General features: G+C 44.2%; 1 protein-coding gene across 1 annotated transcript in view; it reads left to right on the top strand.

The window, feature by feature from the left end:
• Window positions 1-27,711, top strand: part of TRRAP (transformation/transcription domain associated protein) — a 109,498-nt gene that overhangs the window by 13,386 nt on the left and 68,401 nt on the right. The window contains exons 11-27 of the mRNA XM_060125038.1: window positions 179-275; window positions 2,460-2,598; window positions 4,900-4,978; window positions 6,495-6,729; window positions 7,364-7,730; window positions 7,819-7,916; window positions 8,405-8,599; window positions 9,404-9,595; window positions 11,899-12,064; window positions 13,665-13,921; window positions 15,958-16,158; window positions 18,767-18,918; window positions 22,524-22,723; window positions 24,011-24,228; window positions 24,346-24,543; window positions 25,110-25,370; window positions 25,908-26,069. Coding sequence (XP_059981021.1) covers window positions 179-275; window positions 2,460-2,598; window positions 4,900-4,978; window positions 6,495-6,729; window positions 7,364-7,730; window positions 7,819-7,916; window positions 8,405-8,599; window positions 9,404-9,595; window positions 11,899-12,064; window positions 13,665-13,921; window positions 15,958-16,158; window positions 18,767-18,918; window positions 22,524-22,723; window positions 24,011-24,228; window positions 24,346-24,543; window positions 25,110-25,370; window positions 25,908-26,069 — 3,217 coding nt within the window. The remainder of the gene's footprint in view (window positions 1-178; window positions 276-2,459; window positions 2,599-4,899; window positions 4,979-6,494; window positions 6,730-7,363; window positions 7,731-7,818; window positions 7,917-8,404; window positions 8,600-9,403; window positions 9,596-11,898; window positions 12,065-13,664; window positions 13,922-15,957; window positions 16,159-18,766; window positions 18,919-22,523; window positions 22,724-24,010; window positions 24,229-24,345; window positions 24,544-25,109; window positions 25,371-25,907; window positions 26,070-27,711) is intronic.

Below are 27,711 nucleotides of genomic sequence, written 5' to 3'. Positions count from 1 at the left end.
CATGCCTTTAAGGCCTTTAAGTTAGTCGGAACTGCATAAAAGTGTAGGCGTGTTTACTGTTGCTGCTGTGTAGAAATCAACCTTTTGGGGTTAGTAATTACTATAGGCTTTTAATTAATAGTAACATGACCGAAAGAGTTGAGAGCTAATATTGTTAATTTTGTTCATATCTCATTAGGCAACATAAGCTTTACAACAAGGAGTTATATGCTGATTTCATTGCTGCTCAGATCAAAACGTTGTCATTTTTAGCTTATATCATCAGAATTTACCAGGTAAGTTCATTGACTTTTGTTTTAAGTCAGGTTTACTGAGATATAATTTACATGCAGTAAAATTCACCTTTTGTAGGTGTACAGTTCGCTGATTGACAAATGTGTACAGTACAAATGCATACCTAACCACCAGTACATCAAAATACAGAACATTTCCATCGTCCAAAAAATTCCTTTTATATGTTTGTAGTCAATTTCCTCCTCCCGCCTCCAGTCCCTGGCAAGCACTGGTTTGTTTTCTGTCTCCATAGTTTTGCCTTTTCCAGAATGTCATAGAGATTAATCACTTGGTGGACAGTATTTGTAACCTTTTGAGTCTGGCTTCTTTCACTTAGCAGTAATGCTGAGATTCATCCTTGTTATTTTATTGGTGACTTGTTACTTTTTATTCGTGGTTAGTTGTCTTAGTCTGCTCAGGCTGCCATAACAAAATACCATAGACTAGGTGTAAACAGCCAGAATTTATTTTCTCACAGTTCTGGAGCCTGGAGAATCCAAGATCAAGGTTCCAGCAGGGTTTGGTTTCTGGGGAGGCCTTTCTTCCTGGGTTGAAGGTGGCCACCTTCTTGCTGTGTCCTCCCATGGTGGTGAGGCGGACAGAGAGATCTCCTTCGTTTCTTTTATAAGGCCGCAGTCCTACTGGACGAGAGCGCCACCTATGATCTCATTCAACCTGAATTACCTCCTAAAGACTCTTATCTCCAGATACAGTCACAATGGGGGTTAGGGCTTCAACATATGAAATTTGGGGGGGATACACAGTTCAGGCCATAGTGGTGTATTCTGTTGTATGGGTGTAATCATGGTGTTTATCCATTCTGATGATGAACATTTGGATCATTTCCAATTTTTTTAAAGCATTTTATCAAGATATAATTCATATACCATAAAATTCACCCTTTTAAAGTGTACAGTTCAATGGTTTTTAGTTTATTCACAGATTTGTACAACCATAATCACTATTCAATTTTAGAACAATTTTTTCTCCCGAAAAAGAAATCCGTACCAATGAGCAGTGACTTCCATTCTTCTCTGACCCACCAGCCCCTGGCAACCACTAAAGTATTTCCTGTCTTTATAGACTTGCCTGTTTCATTTTTGGCTTAATAAAGCCATATAAATATTTGCACACAGATTTTTATGCGGATGTATGAGGTTTATTGACTTTTGCTGTTATTGGAAGTTGTGTGTTATAGCAAATTATGTGGGAGAGATTGGAACTTCAAAAAATGGCATTATCAAGTAAAACTGATAAAGAGGTTTTGGAGGCTTTTTTGAGGAACCTGTAGAGTAGTTTTATTTTTGTTTTTCCCACTTGGAGCTGTGGTCTCTTCTTACTTAAATCATAAGAACTTGAAGGAAAAAATTGATACCTTATCTCTCATTAGTCTTACAGTTTTTTTGAATAAAACTCTTGTATAGAGGTGGTTATTCTAAAGTATGGAATAAATTTAGTCCTGATCTGTTCTAGAGCAATGGAATTGTATTATAATTGATCATTTTTTTAAAGATTTTATTTCAGGAAAGTAAAAATGAAAATGTGTGTGTCAAATTGTTTTTATTCTAAACTACCTTTGAAAACATTTGTAGCCTTCTCCCCCCTCCCTTTTTAATGTGTTTATCTCGATAATGATAACTTACACTAAGAAAATGGAACATTTGTAAAAAAAAGAAAAATCTGGATTAGATACCCCTTGATATTTTAGTCAGCTTGAGTTATTGTGAATAGCTTCCTGAAACACCTCAAAAGGCAGTTGTGACTGGAGCGCATTCTGAGCTGATTAAAGGTGTCTTTGGTGTCATTCACAACTTACATCAATGGGACGACTCAGTAAATAGTTTTGTTTTTTAACTTCAATATTTATTTCTTCCTCCTTCCCTCTAACAGGGAAGCAATACACATTCACTGTTGAAAGTTGAGAAAATACAGGAAGGCCTCCATGATCCCATGATGTAAAAGAAACTGCTCCATGTGGCTGCCCCTCCTTCCGGGGTGGCATTGTGCACACAAACTGCTAAGACTTTTCGGATAGTACTTGTGTGTTAGGCCTATTACTTTCTGAGGGTCCTTTGAGCCAAGCTTACTCTTACTGAATTTTTTAAAAGTTTATAAAACTTGGGTTTTTCTTAACAACTGCCTATCAGTATAACTGTTGTTTTCCTTTTTTTTTTTTTTTTTTACAGGAGTTGGTGACTAAGTACTCTCAGCAAATGGTAAAAGGAATGTTACAGCTACTTTCAAATTGTCCAGCAGAAACTGCGCACCTCAGAAAGGAGCTTCTGATTGCCGCGAAGCACATCCTCACTACTGAGCTGCGAAACCGTACGTCTGTCTTGCCTCTGGCCACTCGCCTGTCTGTGAATGTGGGCCTGCTGCTGGCGGTCCATTGTGTGCTGAGCCTGCAGCTCGCTCAGTATTTTGGCTCTGTGTGTCCTTTCTTTATTGCTATTTTAGGTGTATTTTTTCTCCTTTATCTGCCTCTCTACCTCCCCCTCTCTCTGCCTGCCCATCCCTCCTTCCTTCTCTCTCTCTCTTTCTCTCTGCCCATCTTTTTTGCCTGCCACCAGGGTTCTCCCTTTGTCTTCTCAACAGTTTCATAATTAATGTGATAATTTCCTTAGCACAGTTTATGGTCTGGGTATCTCTTAGTACTTCTCTGCCTTCTGACTGCCTGTCTTTTGACATTGCAAATAGCCATTTGCTTTCTGACTCACAGCCAGCAATCTTTAAAAGGTGAGAAGAAAACAGTGTTTTCTTTCTCCATGTTGTGAAAATGATGGAAGAGTTTTAAATGGGATGTTTTAAAATCTATTTACTGAAGTGACTGAGTTGTGTCTGGAGCACCATTGTCAGATGGTATTCCTGCCATTGGAATAATAAGAACTTTGGAGGTGCATTGGGGAGCCACGGAGCAGGAGGTTTCTCCTTGTTGAAGTGCTGACAGATTAAAAACCCTTCTCATGGTTATCAGATAACCTCTGATCCGTCACACACGACCAGGCCCTCTTTTGAGACCATAAAGCTTGGTTTCAGTCTTGTTAACGCTACAGAGATTGACAGATATCCAAGATGCTACTCTCCAAGGTTAGATCGTGTTAGGCTGGTTGAATTCAGCTTTTAAAGGCTACTGTTGCTTTTTTTTTTTTTTTAAACAAGATACTTTATTTTGAAGCCCGTAGTGGTTCCCAGACTTAAACAGGTAACATCATGACATCTCAAATTTTCATTGAAAGAAACCTATAAAGAATCATGTTAAATGTTAGCCATATTATAAATACAAAACATGCATGCATATATTTAAAATTTACACATCCACTACCAAATGTTAGTGAAAACATTCCTTTGTTGGCATCCAAAATGATATCAGACGGTCGCCCATTTGTGCTAATCCTGAGGAGCAGTAGTTTGGAAAAACCTGACTGTTTAACAGATTTATCTGTTTCCCTAGAAAATCTGATTCTGGGTCTTTTTTTTTTTTTTTTGCGCGGGCCCCTCACTGTTGTGGCCTCTCCTGTTGCGGAGCACAGGCTCTGGACGTGCAGGCTCAGCGGCCATGGCTCACGGGCCCAGCCGCTCCGTGGCATGTGGGATCCCCCCGGACCGGGTCACAAACCCGCGTCCCCTGCATCGGCAGGCGGACCCTCAACCACTGCGCCACCAAGGAAGCCCCTGATTCTGGGTCTTGAATGTGATCTGGAAGCCAGTGCCGTGCAACTTAATTTCTTCTCTGCACGCATCACTCATCCCCGCAGCCGGCCCTCCGGCATGTGGGGTCTCAGCCCTTTGCATCTTTCCTTTGTGCCTCCTTCCTCCTGGCCACCTCGCCATGGGTAGCGGGACATGTCCCCTCCTCCGACCTCAGGGACTACTTGTGGCTTCTCTCGTTTTTCTTCCTGTGCTGCCTGGCTGTAGGAGGCATCTCTCCAGTGTGCATGTGTCTTGTATCTTTGATCCTCAGTAGCTATTTGCTGGCAAAGAATGTACTGTTTGCTCTACTGTTTGCCACCCTGTGTGCGCAACCTCAGAAACGCCAGTTGTCCCTGAGTGGGGACCAGCTGTTCCACCCCGAGAGGGCCTCAGCCTGCAGAGGAGCGGGGGGAGGTTTGGTGGTGGCTCTGCCTGGGACCCCTAACTTGGGACCCATGCCTGTGAGAACACTAGGATGTCCTAGACCTTTGTAATTCCTATGGAGAAGTATCCTTATTTCTCCATAATGACTAACCTTACAGTCTTGAAGAAGGACGACTTCAGGGCAGTGAATAAAGGGGCCTTTAGGGAATACTGTCCCCTTGGGTGGATCATGCCAACTTTTAAGGACAGTGGACAGCACCTCCCTTGAAGCATTGGGGGCGAGTTCCCCTCCAGCGATACGAGGCTCACGGTTTCTTAGTTTATTCTCTGACATTGAATGTGATCCTGACCGCGTCTCTGTGACACGTGGCTGGTGTGGCCCAGCACAGCCAGCGTCTTAGACTAAAGTAGCTTGTGTGCCTTCATGTTCCCCACGCTGCCCCACATCTGGATTGCTCGTTGGTACAGGCTGGCTCCTGTGAAAGTACTATTAAGTGACTTACACACACCTGGTTTGGTTGGTGATGTATGCAATGGATGTTTGTGTTCCAGAGTTCATTCCTTGCATGGACAAGCTGTTTGATGAATCCATACTAATTGGCTCAGGATATACTGCTCGAGAGACTCTCAGGTATGATGTTGAACCTGTGATATCTGGTCTATTCAGTGCCAGGGACCGTGGATCCTGACACTTCCTTAGCATTTCAATGAGCATGGACTGTTGGGCCTTTTCCTCTCCCATTGGATTTAGAATTGCGGGAAGTTTCGGAAACGCCTTAGTTTGCTTCTAGTGCCTTGGCTTAATCAGAGTAGTTGTCTTGATTTAAATTGTAGGTAGAACTATCTGACTAGTGTTAGTTGTTTTGCTTTCTAAGTAGTAAATGCACCTTTTTATTAAAAAAAGTATTTGATAACCTACTAAGAAGAAAGGAGAGAAAACTTTGGTTCTCCATAAGGAGATCAACTAACGTGGCTAATATTTTGAACTGTTTCCTCCTAGTCTTTATTTCTCATGCATTTTATAAAATAAATATAGTTGTGATCATGCTTATTATTTCTAAAGGAAAGAATTAACATTTAATCATCTTTCACAATGTAAAATGGATCAACATTAGTCATTTTTTGGTTCTAACAAGGGAGGTGTGATTGATCGTATGAAAAGTATGCAGAATATTCTGAATATGGTGTAGACGGTTCACTGTGTTTTCTATATAAAACACTGTTGTAAAATATCGAGTAAGACATTCTTTATAACTTGGGGGTGAACCCGCCTGAATGGATGTTAGATTGAAACCCTCCAGTGGTTTCTGTCGGTCGCCCTTAGACAAAACCCAGACTCTTGACCATGGCATGTGGCCCCGCGGGGCTTGACTCTGCTCTCTCTGCCTGACCTGCTGCGGCCACGCGGGCCTCTGCGGCTCCTCGGCTCCCCCAGGCAGTTCCCAATCAGGGCCTTGACCTGCCAGATGGAAATGTCCCTAGCTGAGGTCACAGAGCCGATGTCACCTCGGAGGGGCTTTCTCTGGCCCCCACCAGTTTTTCTCCTGGTGCCTTTTCACATCTCCTGCAGCACTTAGCAACTTGCACAGTTGATTTCTTTACTCGTGTGTTCCCCCCCGCCCCGGAAGCAAGCTTCCTGAGGACAGGAGCTCTATTTACTGGGGTCACTGGCATCCCTGGTGCTGGGCTCAGTGTCCGGCACATGGCAGGTGTCCAGACGTTCAGTGAGTGAAAGTGCTGGGTGGCCTGAACACTACTGTTGCGGCTCAATAAAATATATGGTATATAAGGTGTTATTTGACAGAGGCTGTTCAGCTTTGAGCAGCAGAACCCATTTAGTGCACAATCAAGCTGGTAGTTACTTCTGCTCAGATTAACTAGATGTGCTGGTATAAACATGATGCGCACAAAGTTAACCTTTTTAATTTAGAAAGTAAAGATTTAAGCAAAAAGACAAGGCCTGAGCCTTCTAATCATGTAGCTGGGAGGAAGTAACAGGGGGGAAACTGGGACCCTATAAAGCGTGCCCCAGATGAGCCATCCCACTGGGGGTGTTCCTGGGGCGCAGGTAGTGGTGGAGATGGTGGCCCACAGCCGAGGCGGGTGGGGCCGCTGAGATGCAAACTAGCAGAGGTCTCTGCCCGCAGGCCCCTCGCCTACAGCACGCTGGCCGACCTTGTGCACCACGTCCGTCAGCACCTGCCCCTCAGTGACCTCTCCCTCGCCGTCCAGCTCTTCGCCAAGAATATTGATGATGAGTCCCTGCCCAGCAGCATCCAGACCATGTCCTGCAAGCTCCTGCTCAACCTGGTGGACTGCATCCGCTCCAAGAGCGAGCAGGAGAGCGGCAATGGGCGGGACGTGCTGATGCGGATGCTGGAGGTACCGGTTCCCTCCGCGTCTTCACCGCACGGCGCTCCACTCACATGAGTGCTTTGCTGGCAGTTCACGGGCCGCCCAGTTGCCAGCTTGGTCCTGGGTGTTTAGACCACGTGGGTTCAAACCCCCACTACCCCATCAACTAGCCAAGGATCCTTGGGCGAGATGCTTGACCTGCCAGATGCTGGTCTGCCTGTCTTCTAACCAGGGACAGTCACAGTGTCTGCTTCCTAGGGTTGTTTGAGATGAGTAGGGCAGCGCGTGAGCTCTTAGCACAGTTCCTGGCGAGTAATCAGGAGAGGTGTTTTCTGGGACACCGCCTAGCCAAGTGCTACCTTATCTGTGAACTTCTCTGGAGAGATACCCAGGGTGCCTGGGTCAGGGGTAGATAGTGTGGATCCCGGAGCAGTCCCCGGTCGCATCCAGGCCCTGCTCATCAGGCCAGTCACCCAGCTCTCCTGAGCTGCTTCTCCACGGGTGAAGTGGAGATGGTGACACTTGCTGTAGTACCTGTGGGGGAAAAGCACCAACTTCAGCAGGTGGTTTCAGAGAGAGTTTTTTTCTGTCTTCTGGAAGGGTTGTTGGCCTATTGAAGAGGAATGATTTTTGTCTCCCCTCCACTTTCTCTTCCTGACAGGTTTTTGTTCTCAAATTCCACACCATTGCGAGGTACCAGCTCTCTGCCATTTTTAAGAAGTGCAAGCCTCAGTCGGAACTCGGAGCCGTGGAAGCAGCTCTGCCGGGGGTGCCTGCGGCCCCCGCAGCTCCCGGCCCTGCCCCTTCCCCAGCCCCCGTGCCCGCCCCAGCCCCGGCCCCACCCCCACCCCCCACCCCTGCCACCCCTGTGACGCCAGCCCCCGTGCCTCCCTTTGAGAAGCAAGGAGAAAAGGACAAGGAAGACAAGCAGACATTCCAAGTTACGGATTGCCGGAGTTTGGTAAAAACCTTGGTCTGTGGCGTCAAGACAATCACGTGGGGCATAACGTCGTGCAAAGCGCCTGGTGGTAATTGTGCTCTTGAATCATTTCGACAAATGATGTTTTTCATAGAGTGGGTTTTATTCACATTAACTTATTGTGCTCTCTTTTCCAGAAGCTCAGTTCATTCCCAACAAGCAGTTGCAGCCCAAAGAGACTCAGATTTACATAAAACTTGTGAAATATGCAATGCAGGCTTTAGATATTTATCAGGTAAGGCAGTGAGTGCCCTCAAACCAGGCTCCTGAGTGTGGAAAATGCCTCTTAGAATTAGAGGTGCTAGTGATGGAAGGGGTCTCAGAAATCTGTTACTATTTGGATGGTCTAGAGTATTCATATACCGAGGTTTGCTTTTGTTCTGTAGCATAGGGTTGCATTTATGGTGAGAATTCCTGTGTCTGTGTATTTTGAGGGGCAGATGGTGTAAAGGGAATGCAATAGAAACGATATTTAATTTTACTAAATTTCTTACTGTTTTAAACACCTAATGAAGGTTTTTGTTTTCTGAGGTCTTCCCCCCCCCCGCAAATTTAAGGTGAAAATAGAGAATTTAAAAGATTTGGGAGGGGGGAGGTGGCGGAGATTTGTTATCTAATTCAAATACTCTGTTTTAAGTATTCAGTTGATCTGATTGTGTATTGGAATATATTCAGAGATATTCAGTTTTAATTCCCGTGTGTTTTTTTTTTTTCCTGTGCTAGGTCCAGATAGCAGGAAATGGACAGACATACATTCGAGTAGCAAACTGCCAAACTGTTAGAATGAAGGAAGAGAAGGAGGTATTGGAGCACTTTGCCGGCGTCTTCACGATGATGAACCCATTAACGTTTAAAGAAATCTTTCAGACTACAGTCCCTTATATGGTGGAAAGAATCTCAAAAAATTACGCTCTTCAGGTATGACACTCTTATGTTCTTTCAACATGTGTCGAATACTTGGTGTTCCTTTTATTTTGTAAGTGATGTGCCTAAGGATAGTGCTGTAGAGCAAAATTTAGAGAACTATTAGGCTGTAGTAAAAGAAAAATTTCAAAAGTTTAAGATGCTTTGGACCACTTCCTTTCATAGTAGAAATTAAATACGTGTTAGATGTAGGCTCTTGGTCCTTGATGGTGACAATAAAATGACAGATTAAGTACTTAAGTGAACTCCACTCAGTGCTCAAATCGGTTTTGTTTTTTTTCTTTTGGTGGATAATTCATTTCTTGAAGTGTCTGATACAGATTTGATTTTGTAATTTTGGAAAGTTCATTATTTTTTCTTGAATCCGCTTTGGAGAAGTAATGATTTTTTTATTTTTTAACTGAAATAATGTGTGTTGTTTTAAGCCATTGCACTTTAGGGTAATTTGTTACAAAGTAATAGGTAACTGATACAATTGCCATATGGTAGTTTTCTTTTCTTTTTTTTTTTTCACAACTCACACACACACACTGTATTCTATTTTTACAAGAGATAAATAAACTGACACCAAGCATTGTAAATGGATGACCACAACAAAAGCAACAATGTTGCAGTTACCAAACATGAAACACACTCACACTATGTCATAATATTGACATTCAGTCCAGGAATCCTCCACTGTAACAGCTCCTTTACTTTGCAGTGAAAATTGATGTGTATATTTTTTGCCCCTGAGTCCTTGTGGGATTTTTTTTTGGAAGTAATGATTTTTGTCACATGTGTTTCTTGTTTTGACAGATTGTTGCCAATTCCTTCTTGGCAAATCCTACTACCTCTGCTCTGTTTGCTACAATTCTGGTGGAATATCTCCTGGACCGCCTGCCAGAAATGGGCTCCAATGTGGAGCTCTCCAACCTGTACCTCAAACTGTTCAAGTTGGTCTTTGGCTCCGTCTCCCTTTTCGCAGCTGAAAACGAACAAATGCTGAAGGTAAACTCAGATCCAAGCTGTGCATTGTGTTTGGGTTTTTTTGTTGTTGCTTTTTAATTTTCTTCATTTTGAACAGAAACTGGCTTTGCTCTTTATAAATATTGTAATATTGAATTAATAAATGTTTACAACGAATCAGGGCCAAGTGTAGAAAACATTTCATGTGTTTCTAAAGCAGAGCTTAATCTATTTGTCTCCTAATCCAAAATGAACACTTCAGAGCTCTCGTGGTAGGCAGGGGTTGTCATTAGTCTTGGCACCCTGATTTTCTTTTTTAAACTCATTTCTTGTGTGGACCACACAAGTAGTGTAGGAGCACACTGTGCTTTTTTTTTTTTTTTTAAAATTGAGTGACGCAGAAGAATATAAGAGGAAAAAACATCTTACCTCTCAGATCCAATGGGAAATGGTTGGCTGTGTAACAGTTCTCATCACATACCCATCTTCCACAGCACATCTCTGTGTTCATATTTTCTGTGGCAGCACATAAACATCCCATTTCAGGGCTATTTGTTCATTTTTCCCCTCTGAATCAAGAGCTCTAGCCAATTTGTGTCCTTTATTAAGACCATCTGGGAGGGATGTGTCTCATAACACATTTTTATAGATGACTAATCCTATACGTGTAATTTTATCTCATCAGTTATTTGACTCTAGCAAATGGCAGAAACCAATGCATGGTTACATCATCCACTAAAGGCAGCAGATGGAACAAAAACCTTATCAAAATTCTCTTCCACTTAATTTCTGTAGAAGGTTGAATATTATCATCAGTTCTGTCTGAAGAGAGATGTTTTCCCATAGGGGAAAAGATCTATTTTTTTCTGAAGTAAATATATAGGTGGTGATATAAAGCACCAGTAATTTGTGCTTTTATGTGACAGTTTCCTCCATTTTTTCAGTTATATAGTAATCAGTTGTCAACAACCTTGACATTACGTCTGTGTTAGTATAAAAAGAAAATATTCAAATTTTTAGAAAGATATAAAATATTTAATAGTCTTTGTCCACATAATTTGGTATCTTCAAATAATTCCATTTTTGCCGATATCTGGGACAATATGTAGAACAAAAACCAACAAAAAAGAGAATAAAACCTAATAGATTAGACAAGTCTAATGATGGGGTTTTGGAATATTGTTCAAGAAAGATGTTCAAAGAATAATTTCATAGAACGTTTTGTCATGAGGCTAATATATGTGATTTATCCATAAAAGAAATATATCTTGCCATATACAGTAACAGACTTGTAATTGTATCACTGACTATACAGGTAGTTTACAGTTCACAGTTCACTTTAAATACACCTGCAAAAAAATTCACATCAAACTTAACCTGTCACATGTCAAAACTAGGATTTGAAGTACAAGATAAAAAACTAATCTGTCTTAAAATGTTGATTAAACTTACTATAAGCTAATAAAATGCTCATGAACACATTTTTCGATTAAGTCTTCTAAAATGTTACCATCTCATATGTCTTTTGAGGTTCTTCCAAACTTTGCATGTATGGTATTTGGTAGTGAAGTTTCAGTTCCTTTAGGTTGCATTTTGCATTCTGATAGTTAAGGAACAGGCTTCTTTCATTTTGTTTGATTTTTTTTTTTAAAGTTTATTTTATTTTATAAATTTATTTATTTATTTATTTTTGGCGGCATTAGGTCTTCATTGCAACGTGCGGGCTTACTCTAGTTGCGGCGAGCAGGGGCTAGTCTTCATTGTGGTGTGTGGGCTTCTCATTGCGGTGGCTTCTCTTGTTGCAGAGCGTGGGCTCTAGGTGCACGGGCTTCAGCAGTTGTGGCACACGGGCTCAGTAGTTGTGGCTCGTGGGCTCTAGAGCTCAGGCTCAGTAGTTGTGGCTCACGGGCTTAGTTGCTCTGTAGCATGTGGGATCTTCCCGGACCAGGGATTGAACCCGTGTCCCCTGCATTGGCAGGCGGATTCTTAACTACTGTGCTACCAGGGAAGTCCCTCATCTTGTTTGATTATTTGGTCTCACGAAGGACTGTTCACAAGAACAGTAGAGCTCACAGGCCCTCCAGTTCCTGTTGCAAAGTGTCTGCTCAGCATCATGTACCTACATAGTAAGATGGGAACCTAGTAAATGCTGCTTTCACAGCCAAACTGGTGGAAGCCTACATATGTTTTAAAAGAAATTAATTTGAGTCAAATAAAAGTTGGAAAATTTTTATTTTGTTTTTCCTTTTAGAATAAATTCATCAAAATTACCTTCTGTTCCTATCTTTTTGCAGTGAACCCTCCTCATTTAGAGCTTGTTAACCTGCCTTTTCTCCATCCTGCAGCCTCACCTGCACAAGATTGTGAACAGCTCAATGGAGCTCGCCCAGACTGCCAAAGAACCCTATAACTATTTCCTGCTGCTTCGAGCCTTGTTCCGCTCCATCGGGGGAGGTAGCCATGATCTCCTGTATCAGGAATTTTTGCCTCTCCTTCCAAACCTACTGCAAGGTCAGCGCAGTGATGTTGGTTGCCTTTTAGTCTTGTGCGCGTGCATGGGTCTTGCTTCCCTTGGTTGCTGGGGTTCCTGCTCTGCACCTGGTGAAGGTCATGGTGAGGGGATGTAGGTACATGTCCCCTGCAGTGTGTGTATGTGTGTGTCCATCCCTGTGTCCTCTCTTTAAAGGCAGTGCATCTTTAAAGGGATGGGTTTTTCTCCCTGCTCAGAGTTGAATGGGAGTTGGAAGGTCTTAGTTACCCTGGTTAGGACTTTGTTACATTTTTGTAGCGTTTGATAAGCAGTTCTAGAAAGTGGTTTAGTAAGATCAGGGATCCCTAGATTGAAAGAGAATCAGAACAAGAAGGGAAAAAAACAAGTTACAAAGCTGATATAAGCTTTATATAAAATACATAAAAATATGTTTATATTTTTATCTAGTTGCTAACTTGCATAGACAGAATTCTTTTATTCCTGTGTGTTAGGAATGCTTTCAAGGTATATATAACTAAAAGGGATATTGGGTCCAGTGAATGTTTACAGGTATGAACTGACTAGAAACACTATACTAGGAATTTTTTTTTTTTGTAAGGGTGAGCGCTTGGCAAGGGATTGAATCTTCACAACTGGGAAATCCTTGAAAATGATGAATGTAACATGGCCCTATGTCCCCCAGGCCAGGTGCTTAAAGAGGCCCGTAGTCAGGCTCTGTCGTCCGTGTTTGACCCCGTCCCCAGTCTTCCCCAGCCTGCGCCCTCTGCTCTGATCAGTCTGATTTTCCCTCCTGCGCTCTTCCCAGCCTTACTTCTCCCCACCTGGTTTTGTTCAAGTACATCCCCTCCTTGGGAACTTAGCTGTGCCCTCTCCTCACCCACCTTCTCCTTTGGATTCTGAAGCTGGTGTGGCTGCTGTGTGATGCCTTGGCCTTCCCTGGTAGCTCCTCTTTCTTCAGCCTCAGCTGCCTGGGACGTGCCTTTGCGGCCACTGTTACTTGCTTTTCTCTTTCCACTTGTCTTTAAGGTTCTGTGGGCAGGTGCTGATCTGACATGTCTTAGGAAGGGGCTCAGTAAATACTTGGTTACCCTCGTGAAACGTTGGGGGGTTGTGTTTATGAGCAGGAAGCTCCTCCCATTTATAAAAACCGAAAGTGGATTTTTTTTTTTAATGTTTATTTTAGAGCATAGACGTCAACTGTGGTTTACTGGAAATCTGAAAAAACACGTAAGGTTATAAACATCAAGCTTGATATGGACACGTCATATTGGAGTCTGTTTCTTTAGACTGGGCTTATTCATAGCATGACATGATTTTTAAAAGTTTGATGTATAATATTTATTAGTCCTTAATATTAATTTAATCAATATTAAATAGTATTAATTGTAACTGAAACTATGTGCAGCCTGCTGTTGTCACCACAAATAAAGTAGACGGAAGAGGTCACAGGGTACAGTTACAGAATAGATTTAGCTAATACAGAAATTATAAGGCGTAAAAAGCCTTCCTATTATCGGGTTGATGTTTATGTGAAAAGGCGGGTCACTTACTCTGTACAGTTAACTTGGGCATGTGTCTGGGAAGTAACTTCCCCCTGACGGCCTCACACCCTGTGTTTAGGGCTGAACATGCTGCAGAGTGGCCTGCACAAGCAGCACATGAAGGACCTCTTCGTGGAGTTGTGTCTCACGGTGCCCGTGCGGCTGAGCTCGCTCCTGCCCTATCTGCCCATGTTGATGGACCCCTTGGTGTCGGCTCTCAACGGGTCGCAGACGTTGGTCAGCCAAGGCCTGAGGACTCTGGAGTTGTGTGTGGACAACCTGCAGCCCGACTTCCTCTATGACCACATCCAGCCGGTGCGCGCAGAGCTCATGCAGGTAAGTCTGCGTTTCCGTGCCGCCAGCAGAGGGCGCCAGGACTTACGTATCTAGTTCTCACTGAGGATTTTAGGCTGTCAGTTTCAGAAGTGACTGGCCACTGTTGAGGTCGCTGTGTGGAGTGGTGGGCTCCCTGCTCTCTGGTGGGCTACAGGTGTAGCCTTCAGCTTGCTGTGTGAGTCTTCTGGCTTACGAAACGATGCCAAGAAATATTGCAGGTATTGAGTGAATATTTGTTTTGCAGTATTGCTCCCCTTTCAAAGGGTTTTCACAGTGTCACGTTCTCGTGAAGTTGATGACTTGGGAAGGCAGGTGTTAAATGGCTGCTGTTTCTTCCAGGGAGATCCTCTCTTTATCCAGGAGAGATGTTGAGTTACACAGTAGAGATGCAAACTTGTAAAGGAAGTAGAGCTGTCTGGCCACCCCCAAAGGAAACAGTAGATAAGAAAGGAGGCAGTTTTGAAGCCATTTTATATTTTTGGTCATTAGAGCTCAGTGTCAGATATCAGGTTATTCCTTCATGTTTTGCTAATGGTAATGATTTGTAATGTGGTTGGTAATTGTTCGAGATTCAGGCTGCCTGTTGCTTACTCACCTGCCCCTTTGGTGTAGAGTATTTGGCCCCAAGTAGGTAGTCCAAATGCCAGCTTTCTGTGATGGGCAGTAACTCAAGTACAGGAGTCTCTGGACAGTAGGTTGGAGGTGCAACCAGGACTCGCCTGCCAGTCCTGAAATTTAGATCTTGGGCTCCATCTAGGCAGGAGAGCATGGCCTAGAGGTTGGGTTGGAGCCTCCAGGTCCAAGTCCAGTCATTTGGAGGCTTGACTGACTCTCGAGCCTGAGCGGAGAACAGGACCGTTGGTTCTGGAAGGCAGACCGTGGGCCCGACCCAATCCTGGGTGAGCTTCCTGTGGGAAGAGGAGGCAAGGATGGGTTCTTGGGCCTCTTGCCCTTATGTGAGGCAGACAGCCCCAGGGAGAATTGGGTCAGGGCTGCTGCTTGCTTTCGGAGGCACAGTTACCCTACCTGCTGGACAACTGACAGAGTACCATCAACCCGCTACGAACCTGTGCGAGTGCTGGGAGATTGGACCCTCTCATTCCCAGTGCCACCCCCTCCTGGGGAGGTAAGCAGAAGACCCCTCTCCTGAGGATACCTGAGCTTTGGGTGGGCCAGGTGGAGGGTAAGGAGTCTTAGACTACATCTCTCGACAGTCATGAAGGGAAGCCTCTTTGGACCTACAGGAATGTAAGAGAAATTGGAATTTTGCTTTTAAGAAGAGTTCCAAGATTTTATGTTGACTGTCGTTGGACACTGATACCTGGCATTGTTACAGGAGGTGGTCTAAGAAAATAGGTTTAAATAGTGAGCTATGGTGATTTTCAGGGCTTATGATAATTTAGGTGAAAAGGTGTGGGAAAACTGACAGAGTGTTTTGGAACAATTGAGTACGTCTCTGTTCCTTATACTAATTGTGAGTACAAGGTACACAGTAACTCATTTTTCCCGTAATGCAGGTCCCTTTATGATCACTGTTTTCCCTCTTCACTGTCCTTTGTAATATCAGATTTGAAATGTAAAAGGTACTTTATATATCATGTTTGTAAGTTATAAAGCCTAATAATAGAAGTAAAAACCTGAGAAGGCACCATCTAACCCAAGATCAAGAACTGTGGCAGCAAATTGTGTTTTCCTCTCTGCTCCCCTATCCCATTTTGTATATCTGCCCAAACAATGTGTTGTTCAGTTTTCTTGCCTTTGAGCTCTGCACTGTTTATGACATGCTACCATTTGTACTGTAGGAGCATGGAAGAACATTTATATTTATATGTGCATTTTCTGTAAAGTCATACGATTTCTCTGGAAGGACACACCTGACTAACATCGTTGGTTTCCAGAAGGGAACTGTGTGTTTGGGGGACGGAGGTGGGAGGAGGCGTTTTTGCCATGTAGTCTTTCATAACTTTTGAGTTGGGATTGGGGGACCGTGGGACTGCATTGCCTCGGAGGGTTAATGAAAGCGTACTGACTTTCAGGCTTTGTGGCGCACTTTACGCAACCCTGCAGACAGCATTTCGCATGTGGCCTATCGTGTCCTTGGTAAATTTGGTGGCAGTAACAGGAAGATGTTGAAGGAGTCCCAGAAGCTGCACTACGTCGTGACTGAAGTTCAAGGCCCCAGTATCACAGTGGAGTTTTCTGACTGTAAAGCATCTCTTCAGCTCCCGATGGAGAAGGTAAATTTTGGAGTCTCTGGGAGTTTCTTAAAGATACTGTAAGTTTCATTTTAAGACATTTAATTTCTATTTGAAAACATGGAAATAGAACATATACTTTTGGGGTGGGAATTTCTAACTCAAAGGAGATGAAGATTTATTGGGGCCCACTTTGGTCGGTTGGAGCTTCCATCATTCCAGGAGGCCAGTGGGTGGTGTTGCCCCTGAGGACATTGGACCCTTGGGCAGGACTGTCCTTCTTGGTGGACCAGGAGGTGTCGCCCAGCCCACCCCACCCTTGCACTTAGTCTGTTTTGATGTCCAATAGGTTTTACATTGTGTCATTTAGAACCCAGGTTAGTCCCGTTCCTGTCTCATTCCCGTCACTCCTGAGTACCTGCTTCTCTCCCAGTCTCTATCCAGACATGGCTCCTTAGCCCACCACGGACAGCTCTTTGGTTTCTCTCTGTGTGCCCTTTAGAACGCCTCTGCCCTTGTATAAAAATCAGCAGACTGTCCCCAGCGTTTTGTAGAGCACTCAGCCGCTTCTGCATGATCCTTACTGAACACCGCCCCTTCACCTTACTGACCCCTCCTGGTCCTTTGTCACACAGCTAAGGTTGTATTTATTACAATCTACGTTGTCACATTCGACTTTCCCCTTTTTATTATATGACCAGCCTTCCCGCCTGCGTTACAGCTATTGTTACCATGTCTTTTCAGAACACTTATCTAGCTGTTAATATAATGTGCATTTTTGGAAAGGGTTTTATAGAAGCCTTTCACGTGTATCTGAGTGACTCAGCCATTTCAGTGAGCCACATGCTGGCTGAGATTCTTGAACTCCTTGCAGGCCTGGTCTTAACAGCATCCTGTGGCCTGGAACCACTCAAAGCCCTCCTTTTGCTCAGGCGCACTCTATTCTGTCCTGATGCATTGTATTGTAGAACTCAGCTTGTTTACCTTTCTGTATAAGGAGTTTACACACAGTAGTGATTTCTGTAATTCTTTTTTTTAAGCCAGACTTTACTGAACATTTGTGAGGAAGGGTACCCATCATGGGTGATGTCAGTCTGGAGTCGTTTCCTGTCGTCGTCTCTCAGTCCACCTGTCCCCCCTACACACACACACCTTTTCCCCCCAAGTTTCTCAAGCACACAAATTGTGTCCACCCCACTCCCAGCCCCACCCCATAGAACGGTGTCGCTTTCCAGTCTTAGCTTCTCATCCAAACCTTTATCTAAATACTTGCCAAATAAACACTAGTTTCCCTGTAAGAAAATACAACTAAAATTCTGTCTTTACCTTGAAAATTACCACAGTGAACATATTGTGAATCTAGCCCGTTGCCACGTTTTAGGTCGTTTCCTTAAGTTAGGATTCTATTTGCTTTAGCCCCATCAGTGGCAGGGTTGGTATTAGAATGAAAACTAAGACATCTGACTTTTACTTGACCTCTGCATAGATTAAGCAGAGCAAGAAAATCCCTGTAGAAGTAGTTCTTCCCCAAAGCATCTAAAGCATGGAAGAAACCAGGTTTTGAAGACAAGCTTCCATGGCCCTCCTGGACCCTCCCAGGGACTCTGTGGTGCTCTCGGAGCCCTTTTCCCAGCAGGTAGCATCCTGAGGGCCGTGGCACACCCTGCAAGGCTGAAGGAACCAGCAGGGAAGGGGATGACCAGCAGGGCAAGTGCCAGTGCATTTACATGACAGAAGTTCTGCTTTTGGCTACTTTACAATCCCTTTTTTGGCAGGGAAGGGACAGGTAATTGGCTCGTAGGTTATGTTGATTCTTAAAAATAACACTTCTCAGACTGTCCTTGCATGATTTATTACATAACCCTGAGCAGGTCAGAGGCAGCAGGAGAAAGGGCACTTCTGTGGTGCCCCAGAAGAGCTCGGACACGCAAGCTGGGAGTGATGCAGTGAGGGGCCCTTGTCACCCTCTGTGCTGTGTCGCCTGGCTGCGTCTGGAGGGTGGGGCCCCTGTCCGTGTCAGCTCTGGTTCCTCACACGTGGCCAGGATAAATCTTTAAACTTCAACACAGATTGGGGCTTTGATTTCTAGGTATATAAGTATCTTTAGCATTAATATCTTAGCTGTTAAAGACTCCAAGTGTTTTTTTGTGTGTGATTGTTCCTTCCCTGCCTTCCTGGTCAACCTAATGAAAAGGCTAAAATGTGTATGTAGCTATGTAGGTTTTCTGCAAAAATGAAGTAAATCCTCTTTTAAAGAGAGAATTTAGTAAAAGCTTAGGAAAGCCATCTTTTAGTTTTGAACTGAGATGACTCAGATGGTAGTTTAATCCAGCAAATCTACCACAAGAGGCCTTCTGAGCTCACTTAATTTCTGGAATCTCCCATTGGCTACTTAAGCATGAAATTAGTGAACTCCACGTCCCATTTCAGTTTGAACCATGGCAGCTCTTGATGTCATAATACTTCTGTCACCTTCTCTGGAGGTTTCATTTGGAGAACACCTGCTAGCCTGTCTGCAGGCCCCCTGTGCTCTCTTCAGAAGCAAGCATGCATTCAGGTTCTTCTGCGTGGTGCACGTGCTTTCCGTGCAAGCTTTTCAGAGTCACGTCATTTCAGCACAGACTACAGTTTTTGCGTTTCTTTGCTGTAGGCCATTGAAACGGCTCTGGACTGCCTGAAGAGCGCCAACACGGAGCCCTACTACCGGAGACAGGCGTGGGAAGTGATCAGGTGCTTCCTGGTGGCAATGATGAGTCTGGAGGACAATAAACACGCACTCTACCAGCTCCTGGCACACCCTAAGTATGCTGATGATTTAATTCTCTGTGCTGGGACATAATTTGTTTCAGAAAATTAGGGATGGAAGGACCTCCCAGATCTCTTAGTGTTTTAAGTATGTTCCTTCAGTTCAGGAAAATGCCATGTTGTTTGCTCAGCAATGCTTCTCTTGCTTTTTAGAGAAAATGGGAAGAACCTTGGGCACTTGCGAGTTAGAATTTCTCTCAGTTGTAATCCTCCTTTAGTATTGCCTCCTCCAGTAGGGCGCAAGCCTCAGGAATCAAGGGTCAGTCCTCTCTCCCTTCGGCTCACCGTTACATTTGCAGCACCTGCACATGATAGGTGTTCAGGGGATCTTTTGCTTTTCCAATCCAGAGTGATCCTTTTGTGTGACATTTTTATTTCGCTCATATCACTTAAGGCTGTGACCTTTATATAATGATCTTTTGTGGTGATGTATGTTTGTCATCTTTCTGTGTTACAGGTTTCAGGGAAGAGGTTTTTCCTTTGTATTTTTACGTTTCTCACAGCATCAAAGATAATGCCAGATATATAGTAGGTGCTCAGTTGTCGAAAGAGCATTGGAGAGAGAGCAGTGAGCAATAGCCAAGTGCACAAGGAAATAAGGCAGCATGAATAAGAGCCCACAGAATCAGCAGAAAGAGATCTGCTCAGACTGAAGATATGAGGATCTCCACAGCTAGGTTATAACTATGCTTCTGCTGTGTTTAAAATAAATGAAAGACAAACTTGAAAACATTCCAAGAAATTACAAACCTTATAAAAATTGCCCAAGCAGATTAAAGAAAAGAAAGGAGAAAGAGAATCTTTAGATAAGAGATAAGTCAAAAGAAATTATCCAGAATGTGTGCAGAGAGAGAAAAAGATGAAAAATTTTAAAAAGATTTAAGAGACATGTAGAATAGTGTGAAGTGGCATAGTTGCTTGAAGTCCCACAGGAATGAACAGCAAAGAAAAGGGCAATATGTGGTCAGATGTAATTGGGGTACAGCTAAGGCTATATTTTGAGGGAAACTTGTAGCCTTAAGAATCATAATAGACTGGAAACAGTCCAGATGTCTGTCATCCGTGGTGCGTGGATACAACGAAATCTCAGCAGTAACAAGGAATTAACTACTGACTCGTGTTCCAAGATGAATAGATCATTTCCAACACCAGGCTAAGGGAAAGAAGCCAAACCCAGGGCTGCATATTGTACGGTTCCTTTTTTTTAAATATAATTTTGGAAAAAAAAATTTTATTTTTTGGCTGCGTTGGGTCTTTGTTGCTGCGTGCGGGCTTTTCTCTCTAGTTGTGGTGAGCAGGGGCTACTCTTCATTGCGGTGTGCGGGCTTCTCGTTGAAGTGAAGTGGCTTCTCTTGTTGCAGAGCACCAGCTCTAGGCGCACAGGCTTCAGTAGTTGCAGCACGCAGGCTCAGTAGTTGAGGCTCGTGGGCTCTAGAGCACAGGCTCAGTAGTTGTGGCACATGGGCTTAGTTTCTCTGCAGCATGTGGGATATTCCCGGCCCAGGGATTGAACCTGTGTCCCCTGCATTGGCAGGTGGATTCTTAACCACTGCGCCACCAGGGAAGTCCCAGCATAATGCTTTTGAAACTCATCCATGGTGCAAAATTTGTAGTTTGCTCCTTTTCATTGCCGAATCATATTCTCTTGTATGGATATAAAATGGTGATTTTCTACCTCCATGTGCTCTTTTTTTTACAAAGGAAGAGCTTTTTCGTCTCCTTTCATATTTGTTTATAGTAGTATGGACTCATGGATTCTTAATTTATTTAAAGGGTGACAGTCCATTAATTTGGTGACCAGATTGTCTAGATTGAGTCACTGAGAGCCCCTCCTGGCTGGCTCCTGTATTCCTGTGTCATGTCCCCATCAGTTTCTGAGCATCCTTTGTAGCTCAGCAGGATGTTTCTGGCTCACCTCGTGCCCTCTCTCCCCCAGCCCTGGAGTCACCATTCCCTTTCAAAGGAATGAGGGCTCCTGAAGAAATGGACACAGACCAAGGTCTCTCTGCTAGGTGTGCTCATTGTTTCTAAGCCTTTCCGCCTAAGTTTTTGATAAGCAGAAGTTCATGATATTACTGTGGTCAAGGTGATAAATTTTTCCTTTTGTTTTATGTTTTTTATTATATTGTTTGTAAGAAATCATTTTCTGCATCCTCATTGTGAAGATACTCTTGTATTATCTTCTAAAAGCTCTGTAGTTCTGTCCTTTGCAGTTTGATCTTTATCCTCTAGAATTAACTTTTGTGAATGGAGTGGAGTAGGGGTCCATGTTTATATTTTGCCCTTTGGATATTCAGGACCCACTTATTTATAAAGACTGTTTGTTCTCCATCTCTGCATTCACAGATTGAGTACCTTCTAGAACCAGGCTCTGTTCAAGGTTTGTGTGTAAGACTGCATTCTTGCCTTCAAGGAATTTATATTCTAGTGGGGTAGACGGACAACAGCAGAAAGAAACAAATGCATAGTATTTCAGCTAGTGATAAGTGCTACTGTGCATCGCAGGCTAAGTAGTGCGCTGGGTGGGAGGGAGTGTGGGGTGGGATGGGGCTGAGTTAGGGCCTCAGGGGAACACCAAGAAGACTTTAGATTTCGCCCTACGTTTCACAGGAAGTGGATGAAAGGCTATGACTTACTCTGGCGGACCGCAGGTTGTCTTGGCTTAAGCCAGAGGAGCATGTACTGGGGTGTCAGGAACAGTGTGGAAGAGCAGGCCGGGGGGATGGTGGGACTCAGATGTCTGTTTGGGTTAGTTGGACCCAGTGGCCTTTTAAAGAGCATGATTACAATCTGGAAAAGAGCTGAGGAGACGTTCAGGTGTGGGGTGGGGAGTGTGACCACCACTCTTCCCTCTGTTTGAAGATGTTGCACGAGGAAATGAAGGGCCTGTGTATTTTATTAGTTTTGGGGGAAGAACCAGAGAGTGAGTGGGCAAATATTAGAGGCAGACTCTGGTCACAGAAAGAAATCTGTTACTTGGACCAGTTCATGGTTGGAAGAAACTAAAAATTTTTTAAATATTGATGACCATTTCTTATCCTTGTGTTTAATGTGTGCTTCCCTGACTCTGCTTTCTTGGGTTTTAGTTAATCTCATATAATTGGCAGTAAATCCTTTATCCATTTAGACCCATAGCCCCATTTGATTCTGTACCTAGTGGTGTGACTTTTCAACATATAAAAGGTATATAGTTGCCTTTAAGTCATAGCTTTTTTTCATCTCTCTTTGATCATTGATACTTCTTACAATTTGGCTTATTTAATTGTAAAAGATTAACATCAAACATCAAATTTCTTAAAATAGAAAATAATTACAAAAATATTGAATGTGCTGTCCTTTTGTAATTTACCTCTGATTCATTACCTGTGCTCATATTAGGTAGAACGTATTTGGTGTTTCTTGAACCATTGGCTATAAACATTCATCATGAAATTCATCATGTTTGATTCCAAAGTGTTGCTGAAATTAAAGCAGAGAAATTAATTCACTCAGGCCTATCTGCACAAGAGGAAAGTGGGCAGGTTGAAAATAAGTAAGTTGTAGTGGAATCATTGGCTCAGGACTTGAGTGTCGTGATGATGGATTTAATTGTTGTCTTGCAGCTTTACAGAAAAGACCATACCCAATGTCATCATATCACATCGCTACAAAGCTCAAGACACTCCAGCTCGGAAGACGTTTGAGCAGGCTCTGACCGGGGCGTTCATGTCCGCTGTCATTAAAGACCTCCGGCCCAGTGCCCTGCCCTTTGTAGCCAGCTTGATTCGCCACTACACAATGGTGGCAGTTGCCCAGCAGTGCGGTGAGTGGGACAGAGAAGTGGTGGGTTGAGGCCTTCGGGGAGCTTCAAAAACTCGGTCAGACGCTGTGTTTCAGAGAAGCTGAGTTTGGCTAATTGGTTTTTGGCTTTTGTTTCATAGTTTTCCACTCATTCTATTGACAGAGATAGTTGCTATATCAGCGGTGGGTGCTGTATTCACTTGAAAATTGTCACCAAGTTTTACCTATAAAATACACCGAGTTTAACATTTTGGCCCTTTGTTTTTCATCCTGGGGGCTGAGTACTTTTGGACCCTCTGTGTATAGAACAGGGACAGTTCGTGATCGCACCCCTTGCTGGTCCCCGTCCTTGGCGGTGTTTCCAAGGCTCAACCTCCGCTCTGCCGCATCACCCGCTGGCCGCTCCTCGGTCTCCAGGCTCTGCTCCTGGGGCCCCTGGCGGCGTCCTGCCTGGGCACTCCTCACCTCTGCTCCGGGTTCTCAGGCTCTGGGTGGTGAAGGACCCATTTTGTTTGTCTCTGCAGACTGGTGATTTTGGAAAAGACAGTAAAAATGTCACCACACCGCCAATTGCTAAGTTTCTGAACACTTAATCTCACCTTGATCTCAGTGCTGGTCAGTGGGCACGCACACTTGAGTAGCACTTTGGGTCCTTGGAGCCCCTCACCCTCGATCGACAAGTAGTTTTCTCCAGACACTGCAGAACACAGAACTTCCCCTCCTTTTTTTTAACTCTTCCTACCTGGACAGTCAGTGCTGTACAGTTTAACACTTAGGTTGTTTCTCAGTGTTTCCAGCAGACCTGTACACTTCTTAGTAACTCCCATCTTGCCTCATGCTGGGTGCCTGCCAGGTATGAATGAACGGTTGCTGGCAGACTGTTCTCTGTGTGGTTAGGTTTTGCAGGTGGATGTTGTTGCTGTTTACTGTTACTTGTATGTCAGGAGTGTCCAGAGCATAACCCATGGTCATTCCCGTATTGTACCTCTTGGCCTCGCTAATGATTTTTTTAAAGAAGATACCCGATTGTGGTTCTCATTGTAAACTAATACATCTTTGAATTGGGATTGAGAAAGGGTGAAGATATCAGTGTGTAATGGAAAACATTCAGAAAAATAGCCTTAGTGCAAGTCAGATCACTTAGTTTATAAATAACTGCAGTTTACCAGCAGTTGGTCTGGAGTACCAGGGTTGGGCTTTTATTAAATTCCTAACCTCAAGGAAAAACACGAGGTAGTTTTGCAATTTGAGGGACGAGAATGTGGAGCTAAACCCGGCTTTCCCTCGTGCCCTCTGCATCTCCTTTCAGGTCCCTTCTTGCTCCCCTGCTACCAGGTGGGCAGCCAGCCCAGCACCGCCATGTTTCACAGTGAAGAGAACGGGTCGAAAGGAATGGACCCCTTGGTCCTCATTGATGCGATAGCTATTTGTATGGCGTATGAAGAAAAGGAACTTTGCAAGATCGGGGAGGTGGCCCTTGCTGTGATATTTGATGTTGCGAGTATCATCCTAGGCTCAAAGGAGAGGGTAAGGAAGGACTGAGGTCTGTGTGGGCGTGTTTGAGCTTGAGGGTGGTCGTTCTGGAGATCACTCACAGTGTAAGAACTGAGTAGCACCGTACGGGTTGTGTGCGTTTTTCTCCAGGCGTGCCAGCTGCCCCTCTTCTCTTACATCGTGGAACGCTTGTGCGCGTGCTGCTACGAGCAGGCCTGGTACGCAAAGCTGGGGGGTGTGGTGTCCATTAAGTTCCTCATGGAGCGGCTGCCTCTCACTTGGGTTCTGCAGAACCAGCAAACCTTCCTCAAAGCTCTTCTCTTTGTCATGATGGACTTGACTGGAGAGGTAGGTGATGGGTGACCCCAGACCTAACCATCCTGGTTCAAGATGCTGCTTTGCCTGGAGCACAGTTGGTTTCAGACGGTTCTGCAAATATGCTCTCCTAGAAGCTTAGAAAACATTACAGCATCTTGAATGAAAGGACAGATCAGAGCCCTCAGGTTCTCTTTCTTTGAGGATCTAAATACTTGTCTGTCTTGATGAACAGCCCCTGGCCAGAGTACTTAACTGGCCAGAAGTTTCTATAGGAGTCGCGTTCTTTATGAACCTCTGTGCAGATACAAACAAATAGAAGATGGTGGGCATTGCCTGCTTAAATCCATTCGGTAAACACAAGGATCAAGTCTAGATCTGCATTTTCTTTTCTGAATGACAGACAGAAATTACCTATGAGCAGGAGAGTTAGCTACCGGAATACCTTGCAAACGTTAATGAAGCAGACTTGATACATTAGCTGGCGTGAGGGCCGTGCGTCCCCAGTGACAGCGTTTGTTGGGGGTAGTGTGTGCAGGAGACGTGGGTGCTGTGGGCAGCATCGCCCCCTTTCGTGCTAAGGAGTCCCTGGCCTGCAGGTTTCCAATGGGGCAGTCGCCATGGCCAAGACCACCCTGGAGCAGCTTCTGATGAGGTGTGCGACGCCCCTGAAGGACGAGGAGAGGGCTGAGGAGATCATGGCGGCCCAGGAGAAGTCCTTCCACCACGTGACCCATGACCTGGTTCGGGAAGTCACGTCTCCAAACTCAACCGTGAGGAAGCAGGCTATGCACTCCCTGCAGGTGCTGGCCCAGGTCACCGGGAAAAGCGTGACCGTGATAATGGAACCCCATAAGGAGGTGAGACGTCTGTCACCAAACTAGTGTTATTGGAACCTAGTTTGAAGTTTGAAACCTAGTTTGAAACCTTTGAAGACTTTTTTTTTTCCTTCAAATTTGACTTGTAGATGATATGGAATTTGTAATTTTGTGTCCAGTACAGAGTGCTATTACATATGCTCTTTTTGAGAGCATGCAGACAGCAACATGCTTATGTTTATGTCTGTATCAGTAATTGTGAGTGTCAAGGGAGTAGAGTGCTGGTTTCCTGGGCCTGTAGAGCACAACCTGATGGTGCTGTTCTTGTTTTGGTGGTGGTGGTTGTGAGAGAGGTTACTCTGGACCCGTAGGAATTAAACGTATCTGACGTGCATCTTTCCATGACCCAGTGTCAGCATATGAAACAGAGCCTCCCTTTCCTAACTAAAGGACGTCTGTGATAACTTTTGATCTCATTTATGGTTTTCAAATTGCTAATTGACTTAGAACATTGTGATGAGAGGTGTTTGCTTTCTGAGGGGCGGCTGGTCAGTGATGCTTCCTCCCTGCCTCTCCCAGGTTCTCCAGGATATGGTCCCACCTAAGAAGCATTTGCTCCGACACCAGCCTGCCAACGCGCAGATTGGCCTGATGGAGGGGAACACGTTCTGTACCACGTTGCAGCCCAGGCTCTTCACAATGGACCTTAACGTGGTGGAGCATAAGGTGTTCTACACAGAGGTAGGGGGGTGGTGGTACGGCGTGGTGTGGATGGTGATGACGTGTGTCTGGTAACCTGTCTTTGTGCACGAAGACTGGTCAGGCAGCACTCAGAAGGCATGGGTGGTGACCATAGTAACTGGCCATCGCCTGGCTCAGGCCCTGGCACAGGTATGTTACGTCCGGGATTGGCGAGGAGGTAGGCATGGTGACTAGAGATGTCCGGTAGAATGTGGGGGGTTTCTGAGTCTGTCAAGCTCTCTTAGCCCTCCACAGGGAGCCTTGCTCTTCAGGACCTTGAACTTGTATTCTAGAGATAAGACTGTAGCATCTACCTTAATCACTCTCGTATCAGTAGGTGCCCAGGTTACTGAATTTATCAATCACTTGAATGTGCCGTTTGCAGTTGAGAACTCACTTCACGTGAGTGCCCTTACCTAGTTCTGGCAGCACCCCATGAAGTACAGATACCGCTGATTCTTATTTTGAAGATGCAGAATCTGAGCCTTAGGGTTTGTTAGACACCTAAAACTACAGAGCAGGTGAGCTGGAGAGCTTAGGGTGGAACCACCACGGTTGTTTTAGAGCCTGGTTTCTAATCATTCCGCTGTCCTGCTGGGCTCTTGTTTAGTGGACTTGACTTGCCCCTTGACCCAAGGTAACAGGCGGTGGTGGGTGGCACTTTATAAGTGTTTGTCACCGTAAATATTACAGTGTGGGATGAAATTAGACAGTGATAAATAGAAATTAAACTATAAGTACAGTCTAATTATAAGCATTAATTCTTAGACTCTGTAATGGGCTGTTGATTAGTCCCAATCTGAAATTTTTATGAGACATGAATCATACTTCTGGAGGCATTGTCAGAGAACTGAGGCAAAAGTCGTAAGGAAGCAAATCCTTCCTTATCCACGCTAAGTCTGAATTTCTGATTATGAAAAATTTACCTCTTGATTCTTAAAGTGTCCTATGTTTTTGCTTGGACATAAGGTCATTGATCATGTGTTCTAGCTGAAATCATTTATACCTTGTTATGTCCCTTGTATAACATCACTCATAAGATTTGATGGAGGGTCCAGGAGAGCCCCTGGAGAATGGGAGGGGAGCTTCCTTTGGGGGCTTCAGAGGCAGATGTGTTGTAACCTATGGGGAAAATTCCTCATGGAGCTGGAGACCAGAAACTGGTAGTGAGTGTTTAAATTTCGGGAATCTAAACTGGTTTTGAAAGTGTTTATCAGGATACCAGCTGCATCAAAACATGTGAGGATCTTTCGGAAAATAGAAACTCTTGAGTCCTCTTCCCGAAGATTTAGGTTCAGTAGATTTGGGGTCAGACCTGGGAATCTACTGCCTAAAAAGTTCCCAGGTGATTTTGGCGTGGCCACGTTTGGAAGTCTGGCTTTCTAATTTAGTTTCTGATGCTCTCTCTCTCTCTCTAGATATAGATAGAGGGATCTATATATGTGTGTGTATACAAATATGTTGTATATGAGGAGAGTGTTACTGAAGGTTTCCTCTGGGGAGTGGAATAGGTTGGGTGGTTGAAATGCTTTTCTCTATACATCCTCCTCTACTGTTTTAAATATTTTACTAGGTAGGAATCTTTAAGGGAAAAAAAGGGTACGATTTTCCAGGATGTCAACAGAAGGGGAAAGTAGTAATA

Source organism: Lagenorhynchus albirostris, chromosome 15, assembly GCF_949774975.1.
Source record: "Lagenorhynchus albirostris chromosome 15, mLagAlb1.1, whole genome shotgun sequence".
NCBI classification, from domain to species: domain Eukaryota; kingdom Metazoa; phylum Chordata; class Mammalia; order Artiodactyla; family Delphinidae; genus Lagenorhynchus; species Lagenorhynchus albirostris.
This window is presented reverse-complemented; position numbering and strand designations above follow the sequence as displayed.